This window comes from Lagopus muta, chromosome 20, assembly GCF_023343835.1.
Source record: "Lagopus muta isolate bLagMut1 chromosome 20, bLagMut1 primary, whole genome shotgun sequence".
Taxonomy (NCBI): domain Eukaryota; kingdom Metazoa; phylum Chordata; class Aves; order Galliformes; family Phasianidae; genus Lagopus; species Lagopus muta.
In genome coordinates this window covers 7,019,623-7,041,363 of record NC_064452.1, presented here as the reverse complement: position 1 = coordinate 7,041,363, position 21,741 = coordinate 7,019,623, and the positions used below count along the sequence as shown (strand labels likewise).

At 45.7% G+C, this 21,741-nt stretch overlaps 2 protein-coding genes across 3 annotated transcripts in view; one reads left to right on the top strand and one right to left on the bottom strand.

The window, feature by feature from the left end:
- Positions 1-196: 196 nt before the first annotated feature.
- EIF4H (eukaryotic translation initiation factor 4H) lies at positions 197-13,730 on the bottom strand. Of its 2 annotated transcripts, XM_048966680.1 has the most exons (7): positions 13,593-13,730; positions 8,989-9,170; positions 8,073-8,137; positions 7,871-7,967; positions 7,205-7,270; positions 5,224-5,382; positions 197-5,108 (listed from the first exon to the last, which is right to left on the bottom strand). In XM_048966680.1, the coding sequence occupies exons 1-7, from the start codon at positions 13,649-13,651 to the stop codon at positions 4,972-4,974; spliced, it is 765 nt and encodes a 254-aa protein (XP_048822637.1). In that variant the 5' UTR covers positions 13,652-13,730; the 3' UTR covers positions 197-4,971. The 2 variants fall into 2 exon arrangements, with proteins under 2 accessions (XP_048822637.1, XP_048822638.1); XM_048966681.1 differs by lacking the exon at positions 7,205-7,270 and having other exon boundaries at positions 13,593-13,725.
- A 113-nt stretch (positions 13,731-13,843) lies between these two features.
- Positions 13,844-21,741, top strand: part of MYBBP1A (MYB binding protein 1a) — a 50,391-nt gene continuing 42,493 nt past the window's right edge. The window contains exons 1-9 of the mRNA XM_048966679.1: positions 13,844-14,385; positions 14,471-14,566; positions 15,803-15,886; positions 16,538-16,612; positions 16,734-16,841; positions 17,304-17,494; positions 17,803-17,970; positions 18,812-18,929; positions 21,219-21,508. Of these exons, the coding sequence (XP_048822636.1) occupies positions 14,215-14,385; positions 14,471-14,566; positions 15,803-15,886; positions 16,538-16,612; positions 16,734-16,841; positions 17,304-17,494; positions 17,803-17,970; positions 18,812-18,929; positions 21,219-21,508 (1,301 nt within the window). The 5' untranslated portion in view covers positions 13,844-14,214. The remainder of the gene's footprint in view (positions 14,386-14,470; positions 14,567-15,802; positions 15,887-16,537; positions 16,613-16,733; positions 16,842-17,303; positions 17,495-17,802; positions 17,971-18,811; positions 18,930-21,218; positions 21,509-21,741) is intronic.

Below are 21,741 nucleotides of genomic sequence, written 5' to 3'. Positions count from 1 at the left end.
CAGATACGTGCTGCTACCACCCAGTGGAAAGGAAGCTCACAGCTCTGAGCTCCAGCTCGACAAAAACCTGCCCAAGTAACATTTGCAAAGCCTAACCCTGCACAACCCTGCGGTGCTTTAAAGCTTCTGCCCATTCTTATCCTGCTCGGTTCTTCCACGGAGACAAAATAATTCTGCTAGTTGAACACAAAACCTAGAAGGTTTGAATGCTTTTATTGGAGTTTTGTACAGCAATACAAATTGTACAGATTCGTTACAGTACAGGTTTTGCAGGGGTTCATAGAGGTACTCAGTGATTTTTTTTTATTATTTTGGTTCTTTTAAAAGGAAGAGGCAAATTTTGGGAGCACGGTGACAAAACAAAACATCTCATAGTGGGAAGGAAATCCCTGCCACGATGAACACTGACCTGGTTGAAACCTACTGGGCAGCAAGGTGGCAACCAGCAATGTTCCCAGCAATGACACCAACCTTGGGGAGTGCAGGAACTCACAGGTAAGCAGCATTTCTGTAAGGGTGCTGGAGGTCCTTAAAGCCCTTGGGCACACTTTGCTGCAAAAGGGACAGAAACAAGGGAAGCTGAAGGAAGTTAAAACCAGTCTGCAAGGAGCAGGCAAAGCCACAGAGTCACTCAGCTATGGGAAAAGCTATGGAACAGGAAACCCTAAAATGCTTTTGACTGAGTAACCTGAACAGCTACAGTAACATGAGGACTGTGATGTACGACCTAATAACAGTGCCACTGTGACACTGTGCGCAGCCACAGCCTGATCTCCATTCCTTGGGTCCATCTGAGTTTTGCACAGAAGAGAGCAGACGGCAGCAGGGCTCCTGCACAGCCCCTGAAGAGCAGAAAAGCTGCAAGCTGCACACGTGGAGCTTTGGAAGGACATTTCTCCAGCTGGCCCAGAACATCATCAGGATATTGCTATTACTAATGTGCACCAGGCTTGAGAGTCACTACAGGATTAAACCATTTCAGAAAGCAAAGGCAATGAATATGGTTACACTGCTTTAAATGGCTGTGTTTAGCTTGCTTTAATATCACTAGAGCAAACAGTATCACAAAACAAACAGAAAAAACTGCAGAATATATAAACATAAAATGCATGTACCCACTAAAAGATGGCCCTCTGCTACTTCAAATACACTTGGTTCCTAGCAATCGTGTAGTGGGATAAGTGGCAGACACAAGGAGGGATTCTACCAGGTTAGAACGCTCCAGTCTCAGCTGGAAATCAAACTCCTCTCCAGCCCCAGAAATTCCTTTGTGTAAAAATATGAGACAACCATCACCTACAAAACTGCAAAATCCCACAAATCCAATCCAAGGGACTCCTGAGCACTGCAGTGCTGACTGACCTGCGCCACAACACGTCAGGATGTCAACTAACATCCTGTCCTCCAGAGCCCTGGGATGAAGGCTTACCGACCTGCTCCTGCTGAAAGCATCCGAGCAACCATGAGATGCACTTCCACACAAAGGAGTGCTGCAAGGTTAGAAGATCAGCCACCTACACCTGGCTTCAAAGTGCACTGCTTGCAGCAGGCAGACACCCCAGGTGAATGGGGACAGGCCTGGAGGAATCGCTGCAAAGAGCTCCTGTTGAAAGCAGACAGTGGGACAAGAGAAGCTGTGAAATGTGCTGTGCTCTGATGGTTGTATTTCAAGATTTACCAGCTCGATTACTATTTTATTTTTTTAAACAGAAAGATGTAATAGGATTTGCTCTAAGATTTTCCAGATCTTATTTCTCTTAAGACAAAATCAGCAGCTCTCACTACAGGCAGCGATGCTCCCAGCAGGCTATGTGCTGCAGCTGGTATTGAAACTACAACAGAACTCACAGGACAGGTTGTAAAAACACCAGCACTACTCAAAATGGCCCCAGGACTGCAAGTCTTGGCTGTAACTCTCAACCACAGCTGCAGTGCACCTAACAGAACTTCAGTGTCAGCACAGCAGGCTCCTCAGTCACACCAGCAGATCGGCAGCACTTCACACACACCAGTCAGCCCTGAAGCACAAGGCTGGAGCTGCCTTTTGCTGCTGGGAGTCACCTCCTTTCCTCCTACAAAACAACCAACCCTATGGAAATAAAAGCCTTTTCAACTGTCCACATAAGGTGGAACCCAAAGGAAACCAGGCAATGCAAATTTGTGTCTGAACTACTAAAAACAGACTATTTTGGGATTGAGCTGCTTTCACTAGTAGAAAACTACTGAGTGAAAGGTCAGCGGGTAGAGAAACTTGAAGGAGATGAGCTTTTTTTCCTCCCCTCACAAATCAGTGTCACTTCAACTAAAAAAAAACAAAACAACCATGCAGAGTAATGAAATTATTGCCACCACAGTTATGTTTGCAAGACCAACTATGAGCAAGCCTTGTGGAAGCAGCTGAAGGATGCCATCTCCAGCCAATTAGCCCTTCTGCATCTGAGATCAGCCATGTTGGACAGTCAGTGCTTGTACAGCCTGCCTCAGCAAGTCACTCCTGAGAGGGATTTGGATCCTCTGCTCAAGCTGTCAGGATAGCAAGTTTGAGGATACACAGCAGACTGAACAGCTGGAAGACTAACACTTCCCATCATTTCATACTATGGAAAGCAGTAAAACCAGTAGGAAGGCCAAAGCTCATTTCTTCTATTACAAAACTAAACACATGGCTTTTAACTCACCCTGCAGTATGCATGTACTTGAAAGACATAGGGCAGCAACATCATTAACAGTTACATCCAGCAGGAAACAAATCAAGTAAGGTTGGGAGAAACCAGGCAGAAAAACAGCCAGCTGATCTGTTCATGCTGCCTTACCAAACACACCACACTAAAACCCACCACTCCAACTGAAAGCACACGTTCTGCCCTTCATCACACAGGGCACTGCTTTCAGAGGGCAGCAGAACTCAGCTGCTGGAAAATGTTTACCAAGAGCTTTAGGAAACACAAGCTGAACTACTTCCAAATTCTGCCCTGCAGCCTTTGCAGTAGAGCTTGAAGCCACAGGACTAAACTTGAGCTTGCTTCCTCTTCTACGTGATTTTACTTCACTGCCTCCTACAGCCTGGATTTGTCCAGCACTACAGTCTTATATTTCTTCCCTTCATCTTTCCAACCCCCCTTATTTAAGTGTCTCTTACTTCCAAATTAATACAGCATTAAAGAACTTTGGGGGGGGAGATGGACACAAGCTACGGCAGACTCAAATAAAGACCAGTGTTAAATATTACTTAATGTTTTCTTTTATTTAAAAGATCATTCACAAAATACCATATCCATAAATTTATTTTGTTATGAAGCAGAATGTGTTAAGTGTTTGGAATTCTTTTTTCTTTTTTTTTTTTGTTCTTTTTTTTTTTTTTTTTAAACATTTAAAAGTCAACTGTCTTGACTAGAGGTGAATTTTATATGGGAGTTTGTTCTTAAAATCTTTTCCACATTGAAGATGTAAATAGGTCACTAATTGGTTTGGAATACAACCACACAAATGCATGTCTGTCTTAAATTAATTATTAGTGTTAGACAAATGGTTCTTATCTCAGAAGCAGATTAAGTGACAGGCAGAAGGAAGGAAAGAGTAGTTCTGTGAGTTGCTGGGACTCTGACATGACAGAAGTAACTTTAAGAAGAAATTCACCACTAGCAGCGATGCTGGCAGTGAAGCAGCCATGCTTCCAAGAACTTTGGTGTGCTGGTTGTATCTGAAAGCTGTCAGCACTGGTAGTAGGGGCCCACATTTCTCATGCATTGGATGTATCCATCCTTCAGTGTTAAAGATCCAGATCCTGTTGTCAAACATCATGTGCTCTCTCCCCCTTAGCGCCAGTTTCCCCTCCCTCCTCCCACACAGAACACCCAACAACTGCAAGAAACACTTGGAGTTCAGAGAGATGCAGCAATTAGAAATGCTTTTCACCCAAACTTCTACATGAAGAGAATCTATAGCATAACTATTTCTAATCTGCCCATTTTAATGGTACTGTGAAAGCAGAGGTCTTAAAACTGTACACCACTGGGCAAAGAAATACAGGGGATAATGGCAATTACATACTGCATGGCAAAGTATATACTCCATAAAGAAAAATAAAAAAGTCAATTTTACCTGTAGAAACTTCATTTAAAAACTTACCAAACATGTAAAACCTAAAGAAATCTAAGCAGAAAAAAAGCCAGTGAGCAGCTGTGCTCAAACAGGCACAGTTTTGCAGCACTAACTTCAAGCTCAGGAGTGTAGTATCATACCATTTTGAAGTCTACAAAAAGCAATCAGCAGCACTCTGCTGGCAGGTGCTTTATCCATACTGATTCCACCTATTTGCCAGGCTTGTCAGCCAACTTTATTTGCAGCTATTGATACTTCCAGGTAACCTGTGAGAAAGGGCAGCTACCTCCTTAGCTTTATAAGGGGCTCTGCTCTATACAACTACTCATCAATTATCCTAAATGGTATTTCACCACATGGTTAGAACTGTAAATTATTCAGTTCAACTCATCTGGACTCTCCAGTTTTCCTCTTCAGAGCCACAGCAATACAGAACAAGACATGCGGGTCAGAAGAGGAGCACTGAGGAAGTGAAAGGAAACAATACAGGGCAATAACTAAGTCTAACCTGTGCTTCTAAAGTAAAATAAACCCAGAAAGGAGGAAGTGAAGCAGCACCTTTGTCCATAGACCTCCACACTCGTGGAAGCAGCCACACCGCCTTATCTACTGGCAACTGTGCTGCTCGGAAGGAAACAGAAGAGGAAACTCAGCACAAAGCAGGCACTAGATACAGCAAAGCCAAGAACATACTAAAAACCACTTGTTAACAGCTGACATGCATTCACAAGCTCTGTGTTTTCGGTTTCAAAGAGGACAAATGCCAGATGGCAGGAATGGTAAACTGCAGGGTTGACATTCCAGCAGAGCTAGTCACTCTGTACTGTCTTGCGTTTTCTCCCGCCTCCCCATTCCCTCTCAACACCAAGCTCAGTCGTGCTCCTTTACTACTTCCTCTCGGGGCTTGGCTCCACCAAAGATAGCAGAATTTGGGTTGGCTACTTGATTGAGGGGAGTACCAACTGTTCGAGGTTTGAGCTGAAGCCGGGGCCGCTGCGCTCTTTCCTCTGCAAGAAAAAACAGCGAGGTTGTAAGATTCGTCTGCTGAGGGTAGCAGCTCTAATCTCATAAGGAAAACCACAGTGATTCTTAAAGGAAAGCTTGTGTTACAGACGAGTTTACCTTCTGTTGGCTCTCTGAAGTCCATGGAGGATCCACGAAGCGGAGGCCCATCTCGGAAACGACCAGTGCCACCAGTTCCCATTAAGGCACCTGGTGGCCGTCGGTCTCCAGGGCGAGCTCCTCTACCCCGGCCTCCCAGGAAATCGTCGTCTTTGAATCCTGAAGAAGGAAAAGGCTGAATTTAGAGGGCACACTTCACAGTACTTTCAATCTAGATTTTTATTTGGATGACTGGAAAGCCTTGCAAGTCACTGTTGCCAGTCCAAGATGATGCACTGAGAGCCTTTGTCTGTAGACAGGTTGCTTCACAGATTTCTAACATGTTCTGGAAGAGTCACAAGATTCCATACGAAACCACACTGTGCCACAGTCAGAACCTGATTTATTCACCTAGAGGCTCAGCCTTGCTCAGTCTCTGAGGAGGGGTCATCAAGCAGTGTTAAAGTATGTGCCTCAACCTAACCTCAGACTTAACACTGTAAGGAGAATTCAGGGGTAACTCTAGCAGTACCACGAGTGCTGCTGCAGCCAGAAGATCACACTGCTCACAGCCTTAGCATGAAACCTGCAGAAATAGAGCAAATGGGAAAAGAACCAGGGAGTAACGAAACTCCATAGCTTTCCACTTGTGCTATTAACTGGCAGGGCAGTTACTACACTAATGAAAGAGCTAGGAAAAAAAATAAAATGCAATTCAGACTTTAAATATGAAACTGACTACATTTCTTCAGTCTGTGTATCAAAACCCACCAAAAACTGCCTGTCACTGACTTGACTTCCATTTCATACCAATGTCTATCTGGGCAGATTTCTCCATCATTCTATCTACATTCAATGGGAGGAAGGTATTTCAATCTAGTAAAATACTGAAGTGGAATTGAATCAGTTTTCCAGAAGGCTCTTAGAAGCTGTGTTCCCATCTGAATGTTTCTGCTCCCACTTAGCATTTGGTAGAGCTGCAGGACCATTTTCTGCTGCAGTGCCAAACAGCATTTTTAAAGACTTGATCCAATGCAGTGGAATCTCAGAAAAGCTTCTGTAGCAACTAAGACTTAAATGCTAAACTTCTGGCACACAAATCACTCGTCCAGATGAAACACATCTGTATTTGAAAGCTGCCAAAAAAGCTACAAGGCTATGGAGGCTGACACCAGAATGCTTAGCTACAAAGGCAGGTTAAGCACAGCACTGTAGCAAGCTTGTTCTCTCCAGCATCATGCTTCAGTTCCATGCTAGGGCCATGGTGTGCTCTGTCACAGCTCCTTCTGCTTTGTCCACTGCACTCATGCAGAGACCAGACATTGCAACACTGCACTTGCCAACATCTCCCCATCACAAAATGGGCCAAACCCACAATTTCAGAGGACAAAAGCACAGGTGTTAATTCCTAGTTATAAGTATCCAAGGTGATATTAACTGGAAGTCAAAAACAAACACAGTGGCTCCATCACCACCTTCTAACTCAGCAAATTCAGTTATTTGCTGCCACTGGCACGACTATAACAGACCTGAGTTTCAGGAATTGCATGCAAACATGCTTTGGAACTCTAACACACCTTTGGAGATGTCATTTGTTTCAGGACTACGGGCATGACATTATATCTTAACAGGTTAAAGCCTCTACACTGAGAGAACACAGCACCAATATCAGTTTTTCCACACGACCTGTCTGCTTCTGCTACTATTAAATAAATATTCTTGGCTTCACGCCTAAGAAGTGCAATGCTTAAAACCTTGACACCACCAACATTCAATGTTCTGTCACCTGAATCATTTCATAAAAACTTAAAATTAAGACCACTTCCTCTGTTACAAAGCAATTCAAGTTTCCCCTTTAAGAATTCCACCGCAGCCACAGCACATCCAGAGCTGGCACACAGTAGATTGAATCAAAACAGAAATGGGGACAAATGCAGCTGACATGGAAGTGAGAACATTTTGGTGCCTTTGAGGCTGCCTATAGAAGTGTTAATACTGATACCAGAACCGAAGTCATCTCTGGAATCCCATCCACCTCCTCTGGATTCTCGGGAACCTCCTCCCATTCCTAGGAAAAAAGCCACAATTGTGTTCAGGTCTAAAGCTGTGGGAAAGACTGATCAAGGGGACACCAAACCTAAGTCCAGTCCTTCAATATCCAATGCCAGGCTGCTGGAAGCTCTTCATTTCAGTACTGCCAAGTTCCATCGGAAAGGAACAAATGATTAGTTTATATTAACCAAAAATACGTGGTCAGGAAAGCTTCCCCACTACACGCTGTATGAAAAACTTCAGTGAAGTTAGATTTATGATCAGCAAAGCCTGCTCTCCCATGAGACATCGCTCACTTTATTGTATCGTAAGAAAATAGCAGCAGATCAGACTCTTGGGCTTATGATTGTCCTCTGCCAGACCATGCACACTGCTAGGGGGGTTGGTCTCACTTCCTGGGTTAGGAGTGACAGCACATTCAGCTCTTGGACACAAAGCACATCTACTCCAGGCATTCCAGGAGCGGCAGCAGCTACGTTTCAGACAACGCAGACAAATTCTCCTTCCCGTACATCTTCATGTTCATCTGTGTGCCTTGCATGCATTAGTTCACACCAGAAGTGGTCACTACAATAGCTATATTTAAAAAGCATGTATCTAGGAAAACAGAAGTCACCTCTGTCATCAGGTCCGCCTTTTCTGAAACCAAAGCCACCTTTATCCTGTTTTCTGCCTTCCGCTATGTCCACTCGCAGTGATCGGTCACCCAAAAGCTGTTAAATAAAGAGGAGAATCCCTTCAGAGTTTGCTAGCTGGGCTGCCAAGAAGTGTGAGACTTGTGCTCACCTGTTTCACAAACCAATTGGAAATATACTTACTGCACCATCATATGTAAGAGCTTCCTTGAGTGACTCCACTTCATCAAACTCTACGTAACAAAATCCTGGAAGAAGAACTCATCAGTTAATCCCAGCATTTTAGAAGGCATTTATAAGAAGCTTCTCTTCCCAAATATCTCCCTTCTCTTTCAGCTACGGTCAGGGCTAAGTGCAAGATGTACACGACTCCAGTCAACCATCGTTACAGATGAACTCATTTATAATTTATACCTATGGTTATTAACAGCTGGGGCAGCTCCTGCACAGAACTCTGCACAGGCATTACACAAGTAGGAGCCTGAGTTTCCTTCCCTTTACGTTCTCATGACAGGTGACATTTCATTTATGGTTAAGACAGGTATGTAGCTGAATATTGACATTTGCTATTAGCATCTTTAAACAAGAATCTGAGGTACCTGCTGGTGGCAACCTGATTTGTCACATCGCAGTGAATTCACTGTGCCTTCTCTCAGGCTCCCTGCATTAAACCCTCATCCTCTAACAAAGTCACTTAGGAATACACTTCCTTTCCACGAGCTACTTCCAATGTTAGTATGATTCACTTGCTCTAGAACACCTGCTGCTCTTCTAAAGGCAAAGCAAGGGGAATCTTCTGAGCAAAAGAAAGGTTATGCACACACTCAAAACTTAAGATGTTCAATCTTAGGTGAGTCAGACACTTCAATTTTATTACAAAACATAAAAAAACCACAAAGAAAGAAGGCTTAAGAGTCTTTCATGAGGGGGCCCAATATCAGCTTATTTGTTGGTGAAAGACCTCGTGTAAGCCAACATGGCAGAACAACAAACTAACTTTACAGCAGAGACTGAAATTAGTCATTAAAAAGATTTTGAAAGCAGATAATTTTCTCCTCCCAGTAAGCAATTTGAAACTAAAGCAATTCTGAACACTCACCTTTAAATTTATCTGTTTCCTTGTCTCTGACTAGTCGTACACTCCTTACGCTGAGATCCTTGAAGATGGCATCTATGTCTCCTTGGACAGTGTTGAAGGGGAGGTTTCCCACATAGGCTGTGAAGGGGGGCTCTGTTGGCAGCTCTTTCTGTTTGCGTGAACCAAGGCCACCACCACGAGACCTGGTGAGGAAGCACAGCCCATTTCTGAACGTGACTCCCTGCAGGGCAGGGTGACACCCACTGACATTTTGGGAGTGGATTTTCTCCCCGACTTCTGTTAGAGGCCCTTTATCTGTTAGAGGCCCATCACCTCCACAACAGTGCTGCTCTCTGCTTTACTGTATTACCTGACCAGTACTCCAGAGGGGGAAGACGAAGAATGAACTTCCCTGTATCACGAGCCATTATGATTGCAGCAATGTAGAGCTATCCACACTGTTCACTACTCTAAGAAAAACACAGCCCAGACCAGATTTTAGGAGTAATTTATAGCAGTAAAGAAATACTTGCATGGCACAGACCTATCCTGAAGCTTACGTGGAAACAAAGCATTGAATCAAATGCGTATCATCAATTCCACAATAGTTTAAACATCTTTTGACCCTGAAAAGTCACCGCAGGGATCAGCTGTCAGATATCTAAAGGCTGCCTGATCTGCAACACACGCTGTACAGCTTAGCTGAACGAGACATTCTAAAGGCAGAAAAACCCAGTTTCAGTGGTGTTGGATGTTTCCTTCTTCCTTTGCGGTTCATGAATAAGGCAGAAGAAAACAAAGTTGTCTTTTCCCACCCTTTCTCAGCCTCACTCCGTTAAATCCATCAGCACTGGCTGCTGAGGAACTAGAGAAGTGGCAGCTAAATTCTTCACCGCATGAATGTAACACATCTGTGCTCATCTCCCATGCAGTCTAAGCATCCAAAGATAACTTTGATCTCTATGACAGAGAGCAAAGGCCCTTAACTCACAGCTCCTGCATCTCTTGACTGCAGGATGCCCCAAGCAACCCTGCAGTGCCATCTGTGTTGCCTAAGCAGACAGTTATCTGAGATGCTTCCTTTGACTCTGCCCCATTCTCTCCTTTGGTACCTTGTTTGTACTGGATTTTGTTCATGGCTGCTCCCTTTCCAAGGCAGTCACTGTGCATTTAAAAGGGCACTGGAACACAAAGTGTATTAAGCCAGGCTTTGCTAGGATGGCAAGGACTAATTAGATCTCTGCAGAGGGTCAAATATTATTCTGGCTAGTTGCATGCAGCCAAAAATCTAGAGGACAAGCAATGTATTTGTCCACCTTTTCCCCCCTCCCCCCCCCCTTCTTCATTCCAGAATAAATATTTTATTGCAAATGAAGGACAATGTTGAAATCTTGGATAAGATTCCTTAACTCTTGCAAGGCAGGCCTGTCCTTTGTGCCTATTGGTGCTACCAGGCAGGAGCTGCCCCCAACAACACCAGCGTGTTGCTGCATGTATTGGAGTCAAAACCTGCATATCTTTAAAGCATCTACCCAGGTTCATATTGAAGTGCTTTTGACAATATCCCATATCTGCCTTCCTCTTGTTAACAAACCTAAAACACACTCAAGAACCAAAGCTTCTGTATGTGCATGCTATGGATGTATATCAATATTTACTTCAGCCACATGACTGAGCTTTAAGAAAGAGCTCAAGGATGCAGAGCTGCTCGAGGGAGCTCAGAAACATGCAGAAGTTGCATGTCTTTGTCCTTTATTTTCATCAATGACCTCACAAACAGCCATTAAAATGCCATACATTTAACTGACAGCCTAAAGTCTCAACGTTTAAATCCTTCCACCACATCAAAATTGCTCAGGCTGATTTTCACCATGTTTATTGGGCTGCCAATCATCCGGCTCAGCAAGCTGATTCATCTGAAGGCCCATCCTAAATCCTATCAACAAGGTGATCCAGCCAGCTGGAAGGCAATGTGCCAATGCAGGAAGGAGGGTATCAGCCAGGGCTCCAACTACAGCTATCTCCACTTAGAAAGTGGAATTAGCACGGAACTGTTCTAGGAAGGCCTCAGTTATGAAATAACTATATATTTGGTGTCCTGGATCATTTGAGGAGCACCAGTGGCCACAAACAGGGTTTCAAATAGCAGCCCACAAGGCTCGTGTACAGCCTCTACTATTTTTACAGCACCAGAAGAAGCTGTTCCTACACTTTGCTGCATTTTTTCAATGCTGAAAATAAATAAGGCTGAATCCAGGAACCAGGTAAGACTGCAGCAATGTGCTCAGTTTGTAACAAAATACAGTAAGTCCACTATAATTAAAAACACCCCTGAACTCAGTGACCTGGGTCACACCAAAGTACTCACGCCTGCATTTCCCACTCAGTGCAACCCTTGCTGAGACACAATGAGGTAACAATAACATCATCTGCACAGGAGAAGTGAGCACATAAATATATTTTTCCAGAAAGCCAAGGAAGTTTGTTTCTAGCAAAGGCAGGAAGAAGCACCTCTATAATCAGATTACTTTTTGGTGGACTAAGCCAGATGACCTCATAAGGCCAAAGTGGAGTGAAGGAGCAACCAAGCCATGATTCTGAAGGTACTCTCACGATGTTCTGCTGCTCTTTTCAGAAAATCTGTCAAAAAAAATATTAAACTAGACTTATTTTGGAGAGCTGTTACTTAATAGCTAAATGAGAGTCTCACACTTCTCTCTCTGCCTTTTTGATGAGAATGTTTTACACCTTTTTGTTATTTGTGTTAACAGCATATTTTCTGTCTGAAATAAAGTCACTTGTAAATAAAGTAACTACCAGACATCTCAAGTACAGCAAAATCCCATCCCATCAAGTCACAGACATCTTCTGTTGCTCTTCCAGCGTAATTCTGAGAAATAAGAGAACAGGGCAGATGTTTCAGGGATGCCAGTTTGTTGGGAACTGCCACTTCATATCTGTCACACTGGTATCTCATGTTAACTCTTCATGCAGACCAAGGTTATGAAAAATGCAGCTTTGAGAAACTCCATCTCAACTGAGTTCACCCCGTTCCTGCAGTCCCACAGCCCTCAGGAATTAAAAAGGATTCTTTAACCAGAACCTTCAAGAATTAACAGCCATGTTTTTACTATGCTACGCATTATAAGACCTCACATGAAGCAGAGGGAGCTATTACAATCTTTGAATCAGGTGCTAGTAACTTAGCAGGGACGTCTGCAGAGGCACCTACTAATTACTTCAACTTTGATTCAGTAAAGCATGCATCTGAGCCTTGCCTGAGAGCAAGTTTAAGTACTCTCTTCAAGAAATCTGAATATGAAAGGCACATTTTAATTTCAGCTTTATTACTTCATGTTACACGCCTACAGTGACAAGGGCAGATTCTACAGCAGCATCTGAATTAGTTACCAGTGTCAAATGCCACTTCAGGCTGTTATCATTGTCAAAGCAGATTTCTAAGCGGCTGTATCATCTGTTTGCTCTGGGATGTCTCCCCTTTAGACAAAGGATAAACATGTGCAGAACAGCTAATTCAGAAAGTTTAAGTACTGCTCTGCCCACATACAAAAACTCACCCCTGTTCTGACCTCAGCAATACTCCCTGCTACCTGAACTGCCAAAGAGATGAAACTGATTTATTCCTTTAACCACAGAGGAGGATGAAAACACTGTTTAGAAAGCACCTCTTGAAAGACTGAGCTATAAAAGCAGCATACTCATTAACACTTGCTTGCAAACAGTTTATTTCACAGTTTTATGCCTACTGTTTTAATTTAGTGCACACTAACTTGCGTTGCACCAACCTTCAAGAAACCAACTACCTGAATTTCCTAACCTGATTTAAGGCAATCTTCCAAATCGCTACTGCTTTTTGTAGCCCACTTTCCACTCCTCCAACACATCCAGCCGAAGTCGCAGAGCCGAGCTCCGTTGCTACGGAGCTTACTCGGTGATTTCGAGTCACCCCGCGCCTCGGTGCCGCGTGCAGCTCACGGCGCTGACCGAAGCGCCCCTCCCGCCACGGGCATCGCAGCGCCGCCCGCTCCCGGGGCTTTTCCATTCTGCCGGCTCGCGGCCTCCCGTCCTCCTCGAACCCCTCATTCCCGGGAAGCTCCGTCCTCCCGGCCCGGCCCTGCAAGAGCTCCGCACGGCCCGCCTCGGCTCCGGCCCAGCACCTCCTCGTATCCTGTATTCCTTGTATTCCATCCCCTCCCCCCGCTCGCCCCCGGGCCGGCAGACACGCACTGCCGCACACCGCGTCCTCCCGCCCTTCCCCGAAGCTCCGAGCCGCCACACCGCAACCCTGGCGGCACTCATCCGCCTAACCGAGGGATCGCCCCCACCCCATCCCGGACCCCCGTGGTCTCGGCCCCCTCCACCCGGGTTAGACAACGAGGGGAGCCGAGGAGCTCCCGCAGGCGGCATCGCCGCCCGTCTGCCTCCTCTCCCGCTATCGCACGGCGCAGGGGCCACGCTAGGCCCGGCCGGGCCGCGCCCCCTCCTCCCAGGCCGGGGTCACGGAGCGCCTTTCCCTGCTTCCTTCTCCGCTCCCCGGGGAGCTCCCGACATTTCCCGGCGACCCAAACCCCGGCTCCGCCCCCCCCCCAGGCGCCTCAGCTCACCCCCGGCCGCCGCCGAAGCTGCTGTAGGCCCGATCGTCGTAAGGATCGAAATCCGCCATCGCCACCTCAGCCTCCACCCCGTGCGAGCGTGACAGGACCGCGCCACGAGGACCCCGCGCCGCTTATATACGGCGGCGCGCGCGCCAGGGCTGCCCCTGCCGGTGCCTGTCTGCAGCGCCGCGCCGGGACGGGCTGCCCCAGCCGCTGCCTGACAGAAAATCCCAGCGCCCCGTCACAGGCGGGCGGCGCGGCGCTGCGCCTTTGTGCCGTGCGGTGCGGCGGTTCCGCGCTGCGTCTGGGCCGCTTTGCGGGATTCGCGTGTCGGGAGCTTTCGGTACGAAGTGAAAATCGCGCGGGTGATTAGAAATAAAGGAGTTGCGCTGTTTGTTTGTACGTTTGCGGAGACTCTGAGTGCTTCGGGTCCTCCATCTCCACCGGCGGGCGCCTCGGGGCCAAATCTGACCCACGAGGGCACGGCGGCATCCCTCGATGAGGGGAGGTCCGCGAGCAGCGGATCGCGTCGCTCGGGCACAACCGGCGGCCCCGCGCCCGCTCCGTCCCCGCTGCCCCGGAAGAGGCGGAGCGGGCGGCGCTGCGGCGGCCCCACGTGCGGAGGAGCGGCATGGCGGAGCCGGGAGCGCGGCGCGGCGGGGCGGTGCCGGCCGATCCCAGAGGGGTGCTGCGGAAGGGCCGCGCTTTTCTCGATCTGTTCTGGGATATCGCCAAACCCGAGCAGGACGTGCGGCTGGAGGCTACCGAAAATCTGCTGCGGCACCTGAGGGACGGCGGGGAGGTGAGGAAATGCGGCTGGGGAGCGGCGGGACTTCGAGCCGTTCGGGTCCGTGCGGGGCGGCTGTCACCGCCTGGCTCTGTTTCAGGATGAAGAACTGAAGTACGCCTTGAAGCGCCTGGTGGAGGGGCTGGGAGCCACGCGTGAGGCTGCGAGGCCGGGATTCAGCTTGGCCCTGGCACAGGTCAGTGCGCTGGAGTCACAACAGGATACTTTTATTTCTTGCCTTAGAAGATGCAAGGACGTTTTCCTCTGGTATCACACACGTTGTGTTTAAAAGTTGCTTGCTGTGGCCTAATAAGTGAGGCAGAGACTTCAGTGATGAGGCTGGTCGTGAAAAATAGGGAAGGAGTAGGTGGGCATTTGACCACCCTACATAGCACTGAGGGTGGGACATTAGCACTCATCTATGAGAAAAGAGCAAACCTCCCTGAAAGGAGGTTGGAGCATGGTGGAGATCTGTCTGCTCCCAGGTGACAGCGATGGGATGAAAGGTGATGGTGATAGCATGCCGGGGGAGGTTCAGGTTGGACATGAGAAGAAATTTCTTATCAGAAAGAGCTGTGATGCATTGGCACAGCTGCACAGGGTGGTGGTCACTGTTCTGGAGGTGTTCCAGAGCCGCGGGGATGTGGCACTGAAGGACGTGATCAGTGGGCATGGTGGGGTGGGTTGGGGTTGGACTTGGGGATCTCAGTGGTCTTTTCTCAGTGCTGTTTAAGTCTATAGTATTGTAGACATCGAGTCTATAATTATAAGTCAGTGAGTTCCTGCAGTGGAGGTCCCCAGTGGGATGTGACCCTATCTCACCTAACAAGCTGGTGATACAGCAGGGCCTGTTTTCTTCCCACTTAGGTCAAGGCCTTGCTGAAAGGTTTTGTTGCTTCTGTTATAGGTTCATATGATTGCAGCAGAATGCTTTTATTATTAGTCATGCTAGGCCTGGAGCTTACAAACAGGAGGGGAATCAACTCTTTGAAAGGGTAGATAGCAGGACAAAGGGAAATGGCTTTAAGTTGAGGGAGGGAAGATTTAGGCTGGATGGCAGGGAGAAGTTCTTTACTATGAGAGTGGTGAGGTGCTGGAACAGCTGCCCAGAGAGGCTGTGGATGCCCCGTCCCTGGAGGTGTTCAAGGCCAGGTTGGATGGGGCCCTGGGCAGCCTGGGCTGGTATGAAATGTGGAGGTTGGTGGCCCTGAATGTGGCAGAGAGGTTGGAGATTCATGAGCCTTGAGGTCCCTTCCAACCCTGGCCATTCTGTGATTCTGTGATTCTTTCTGCACTGGTTCTAATTCTAGTTCTTCTCTATTCTACTCTAATGAAGTAGCACATCTGATGCTCAGCCCCGTTTTGGCTGAACTTGGTAAATCTTCATAGAATGCAAGAGTTTCCAACTGAGGTGTCTCATCCATCTCCTTAGGTTTTGCAGGCTTTTGAGGAAATCCCACTGTGCAGTGTCCTGGAACAGATAAAAGAAAAGCATAATCTCGAAAAAGTGAAAAAGGTGAGTTTTTTTGTAGCAGCATTGGCCAGCAGCTGGTTGTTCTCTGCTCTTCGGGAGTCTGGAACCTGGACAGTGTGGCTTTGGGGTTCATGCAGTGAAAAAAAGTGAAGTATTTCTGAAAGCTGAAAATAGATGGCATTGTTGTCTGCCACTGTTTTAACTGAGATTTGGCCATGTGACAGAGAGATAATCAATGACAGGCACTATTAAACATGGTGCTGGAGGTTGGTTTTGACTCTTTTCAGTGGTGAGTGGAGACAGGACAAGGGGAAATGGCTGGAAACTGGAGCATAGGAAGTTCCGCACAAACATGCGCAAGAACTTCTTTACAGTGAGGGTGACGGAGCACTGGAACAGGCTGCCCAGGGAGGTGGTGGAGTCTCCTGCTCTGGAGATGTTCAAGACCTGCCTGGATGCCTACCTGTGCTACCTGCTGTAGGGAACCTGCTTTGGCAGGGGGTTTGGACTCGATGATCTCTGGAGGTCCCTTCCAACCCCTACAATTCTGTGATTCTGTGATTCTGTGATCTGGCAGGATGTTCTAGGCTAAATCTTCCAGCCACCTTGTTCCACAGATCAGAAGCGTAGCTGAATATGAGATGTAACTTCTCAGGGGGTTGGGTTTTTATTCCGCTATTTTTTCCTTTTCAGAAACTTGTAAGAAATGCTGCTTTTGGAAACTTTTTTGGAGTTATGGCTCTGTTCCAATCTGGCCGGCTTGTCAAGGTAACATTACCATCGTTATTTTTGTTGTTTGTCAGCAGTGGTTCCAGGGCTGCCTGAAATAGAGAGCGTATAGAGGGAAAGGCTGCGAGCCTTTGCTTTTTGAGTTGTCTTTCCTTTCTAGGACCAGAAGGCTCTGCTGGAGAGCATCCAGCTTCTGCAGCAGCTGGCACATCACCAAACACACCTCAGAGATCTCCCTCGCAAAACCCTTGTTGACATTTTGTCAGAGGTATGGCCATGGCCTGCGCTGGATGGGAGGAGGGAAGGCTTTGCTTTGGGAACTGCTTTTTCATTTGTTTGTTCTTAGCTAAAAGTTGAGGGAGGGTTATGGAAGAGTAAATTTAAACTGTGGGAGCAATGTTCCAAATTGCCTGTGAGCAGATGCTTTTGCTCTGGGAAGGATGCTCTGGTTTACTTTAGTCTGACTCCATCATGGACGAACCCATGCTTACTAACAACATATTGTCCCGTTCCGTGTGGTTCAGCTCCTGGGGGACTGTATGGCAATACTGGACAAAAACTGGATTAATTCTGGTTGCATCACCATAAAGATTAGTTGTAAAGTTTTTGAAACACCACAGGCTTTTTGTAAAACGCTGTACAATGCAGGTGTTTTAATATACTACACAGCAGGTTAGTAAAATGCCCTCAGATGTTTCTCACATACTCTCAAACCTTAATTTCTGTCCAGGTTCCTGAAACTGTGTTTGAGGAGGTGCTGTTTGGCATCTTGCAAGCTGATCTGACGTCAGCCTTCAAATCTCCAGAGAACCTGCACCTTTTACTTGTGGGCATGCAGAAATTCCCTGGTGTTCTAAAACCTAAAAAGCTAAAGAAGCTGTTTGGCTCACCTACTATTGTAAATGAAGAAAATATCCCCAGGTAAGTTGTTAAATGACCACCATTAAATGCTGCGTTCTTGGTCTCTTGGCTATCTGTGAGAGAAGTACGACTTTCCCTCTGAAACCTGCCTGTATTTACTACTAGGAATGCTTTCTAACTTTCTATGTATGTTGGGGGTTAAATGCTGACAGCTGTGCAGGTTATTAAATTATAGTTCTGACATTTATCCTGAGGTGTTTTGCCTCTGGTGATTAGGAAATATTCTGCCTTGTTCAGCAGGATGAATTTGGCCTTCAGCAATTCCCTTGCAGGCTTGATCTTTCACACCTTGCTCTTGCTTCTTTTAGGCTTGTAGAGCTTCTGGAAAGTGCTGCCAAGTCAGAGAAGAAGGACAAGAAATTGCCCAGTGTTGGGCTTGATTTGCTACAAGTGTCATTGAAGGAAGGTGCCTTTGAACTGTTTTGGAATGAAGCTGTGGAGAATGGGCTATTCAAGGAGAAATCAGGACCTGTGAGGTTTGTTTTAATGTGCAGTATTTATTGCTTTCCTTAATATCCTTCTGTTTCTTGCCTCAGTCTTTCTGTTGCCCTGTGGTAGGATGGAGCAGATGTTTTCTGATGAACAATGTGAAACATCTGGTTATTTAGATATTCATGAAAAACCTTACAGGAATCCACGAATTATCAGTGTGATTTCTGCTAGAATGGGATGCATTAAAATGCCTGAATATTATTGGTCTCCTTTGGTTTGGGTTCTGACACAGTCTGTATTTTAGTAGGTTGTGACTGGGATTGAAGTCCTAGCAGTAGTTGTTTCAGCTTCTTTTCCAAGTCTAATATTAGATCTTTGCAGGATTCTTAGATTGTCTCCTGCAACTCATATTGTACAAAAATAGAGCAAAATCCCCAATATATCTATTGAGGATCTGTCTAACAGTTCTTGAGCCCATTGGACAAAAAAAAGATTGGTAAAATTTGACAGCAAGTTGCAAAAACACATAAATTTTTGTTAGTCCTGTGGAAATGAATACATAGTGAGAAGAGAACCAGCCAGTGGGTTGAGGAAGGGGCTGCTGGTGAGGACTCATCTTTTTCTAGGTGGCAGAGGATGTGGTTGGGGAGAAATCTGAAAGCTGTGCTAGGCAGTAGGAATATTTTCAACAGTAGGATTTTTGACTTCAGTCTTTGTGCGTGGTCCTTGCAGCCTGTCCCCATCACTTATTCTGTCATACAATCCTAGAATGGCCTGGGTCAAAAAGGGCCTCGAAGGCCATCTAGTTTCAACCCCCGTCTCATCTTCCTATATGGCTTTGTGACTTTGTCTTTATTTGAGAGAATCTTCTTTGTTTCTGCTCAGTTACATGTGCTACCGGCTGCTGGGCAGTGCTCTCCCATTGCTGTCTCTGGATCAGCTGCAGATGGTTCTCAAAGGGAGGGTGATGCAGCACTATGGAGAACACGTTGTAACAACTCAGGTAGGTCTTCTGGAAGTACTCATGTTCAGGGATAAAGGCACTGTTCTGAGCACAACTTCCCCCCTATGTTTGTCCACTTTTCTAATCTTGTATTTAAGAAATACATATATATTATATATGTGATTCAGACCTTGGACTCTTACTGATAGGGTTACTGTATGATGGTGATTGCAGTAGGATGAGTGAGTCTGTGATTGTTAGCTGTTAGTGCCTATTTCTGTATTGCTATTCATACTTATGGTAAGGAGTTTGGAATCATTCACTGCTTTCATAGATGTTGTCAAGAAAGCTCTAACCATGAGGGAAGCAGAGGAAGGGCAGCCCTCAGCATACTGACAATGTCATCCTTTGGCAGTCCTTTTGATTTTGCATATCTAGAAGCTCCTTTTTGTCTCTCAGTTTGCTGGGTGTTGCATGAACATTTGAGAGCAAAGACAAAAAAGGACAACTTGCTCTTTGTGTATTTTGGTGCTTGTTTCATTAAGCACATCTTTAGCACAGATTTTATACGGACATTAGATTTTGGAACTCCTCTTCCTCCTTCCTACTTCAATCAATCAAGCAAACAACACATCTCTACTACAAAGGGAGAAAGAATGAAAGGAGAGTAATAATGGTCTTTAACTTGGCTGTCATGCTAACACAGTCCTAAACATTCTCAGTGGGCCCAAAAATCATTGCCCTTTCTTGGGAGGGATTGGATTTGACAGTCTTTCTGTTTTGGTTCCAGAACTGTGATAGACGTGTCTTTGCTCTGCAAGTAATGATTACCATGGTGCCTCCATATATGGACCAGTTTTCTCCAGGGTTTTTCCACTGGCTGAGTTGTTTTCTTGTGTTTGGCTTTTTTTCTGTTCTTCCATGTGCATCGAAAGATCTGTTAATGTAATTCCTGTCTGAAATACACAAATTCGCTGAAGACAACCTCTGCCTAACTGCATGCAAAGAGAAAAGCCTGGTTTTGTTGATGAGGAAGTAGAAAATATCTCAGTTTTATTTTCTTTGTTTTGTTTCCTTCCTTTATGCAGGTTGTTTATTTTGGTAAGCAAATGTAAGGTTTTATTGAATTTGTGTTGCTCTTGGAGATGAAACTAGGCAAAGCTTGAGTGGTAATGATTGAAGTTAGCTTACTGAATCTGCTTTTTGTTGTTGGTTTTTTTTTTTAAGCCAAGGGAGCAAATGTATTAAATTTTTGTTGAGAAATGAAGAAATTCCCACTGTGAGCTATTAGCCTGTTTGCAGCCAATCACTTGTTATTTTTTTCTCCCAGCTTTCACACTGATAGACAAATAAGGAGGTTTTGAATCCAGGAAAAGCAGGACCTTGCTAAACTGTGCTTTGTGTGAGATGGCTTGTTGGAATATTTATGTTATGGGTGGATGGATTTGTGGTTAATTAGAAATCTGTAGAGCTCTTATTTTAAAAGCAGCTTTCCCTAAACTTTCATTACCTTTCCCATTCCTGGCAGGTTTCTGTATTGATTATGATACATTACCAGACAAGTTGTTTTATTCTTTTACAGAAGTTACGTTGCATTTTTGTAATGAAGCCACAGCTTCTCTTCAGGGTTGGGCCAGTTACACTTCTGTTTTTTTCCAGACCAAATGTGAAGGCAATAAATGCTGTGGGCAGTGAAAAGTCACGACAGAATGGGAAGTGTGGTGAGATGGGATGTGTCCTGATGGTCTGCACACTGCTGGACAGTCTGCCAGCCGTATGCCTTGCAGACCAGTACAGCACTAATAGGCTTTAGCACAAACCAGCTGCACTTCAGGACATGCTGGTGTTATTTTTTTAGGTTATGCTGGTAACTCCCCCTTCTTTCAGAATGCCTCAACACTTTTGAGACGTCAGGGAGAGAAGGTGGGATTTGTCCCATGTGCTGTAGACCAGCAGGCTGCTGGATGAGACCAGAAATGATGATGTGGGAGAATTTCTGAATTGAGGGAAAGCGTGAAGTAAATGGTGGGAGAAACATCCTGAACCTATCCCCATAAAATAGAACTGAGCAACTTAAGAGCTTAGCTGCAGTGATCCATGTGTGGTCTGGCCTGCTGAAGATTGACTGGTTGGGAAAGTCCAAATTGAAGGGTTGAGGTACATGCCAGGATTCTTTGGTTGCTTACAGTGATTCCTTTTATGTGAAGTGAAATCAATGACCTGCTGTATCCCTTATGAAAGTGTTCAGGCATGTGGCTTTAATTCACTTATTGCAGTAGTGATTTGTTCTCCTAGTGACATGCAGGCTCAGTGTGCGGCTCCCAACCTGCTTGTTTGACTGTTTTTCAGCTTCCAGACCGATTTAAGTTTGCTCCAGAGATGGAAGCATACGTAGATAAATTCCTGACCAGCTGTGATGATCCAGAGAGGCAGCTAGCAGTGATGATCGGCTTCTCTACTGTCACCAATCAAGGCTACCCAGTGGTACCCAGCGTTTGGAGGGTAGTTAGACACCTGCAGCCAGTGGCATTGCAGAAATACGTTGAGTGGCTCAAGGACATGTTCCTCAAGCCAGACTTGGACTGTTGTTTGGACTTCTCAACTAACCGGCAAAAGCAGAACCAGGAAAATAAAAACATGTGAGTGCATCTATGATGCGTCTTTTCATTCTGTTTCATGGTTGAGGGAGCTGCTAATGCAGTTCTTAAAGCAGTGCTGGTGAACTGTAATCCCTTGGTGGGGCAAATTGATTGTTGTGTAGTAAAAAGCAAGCTTGGGAAGGTTGTATCTCTTCTTATGTACCTGTTGCTTCTTACCATAAAACTTACTTTGCCATTCTTAATGTAAACCCTCTATGTGAAAGTCACCTCTT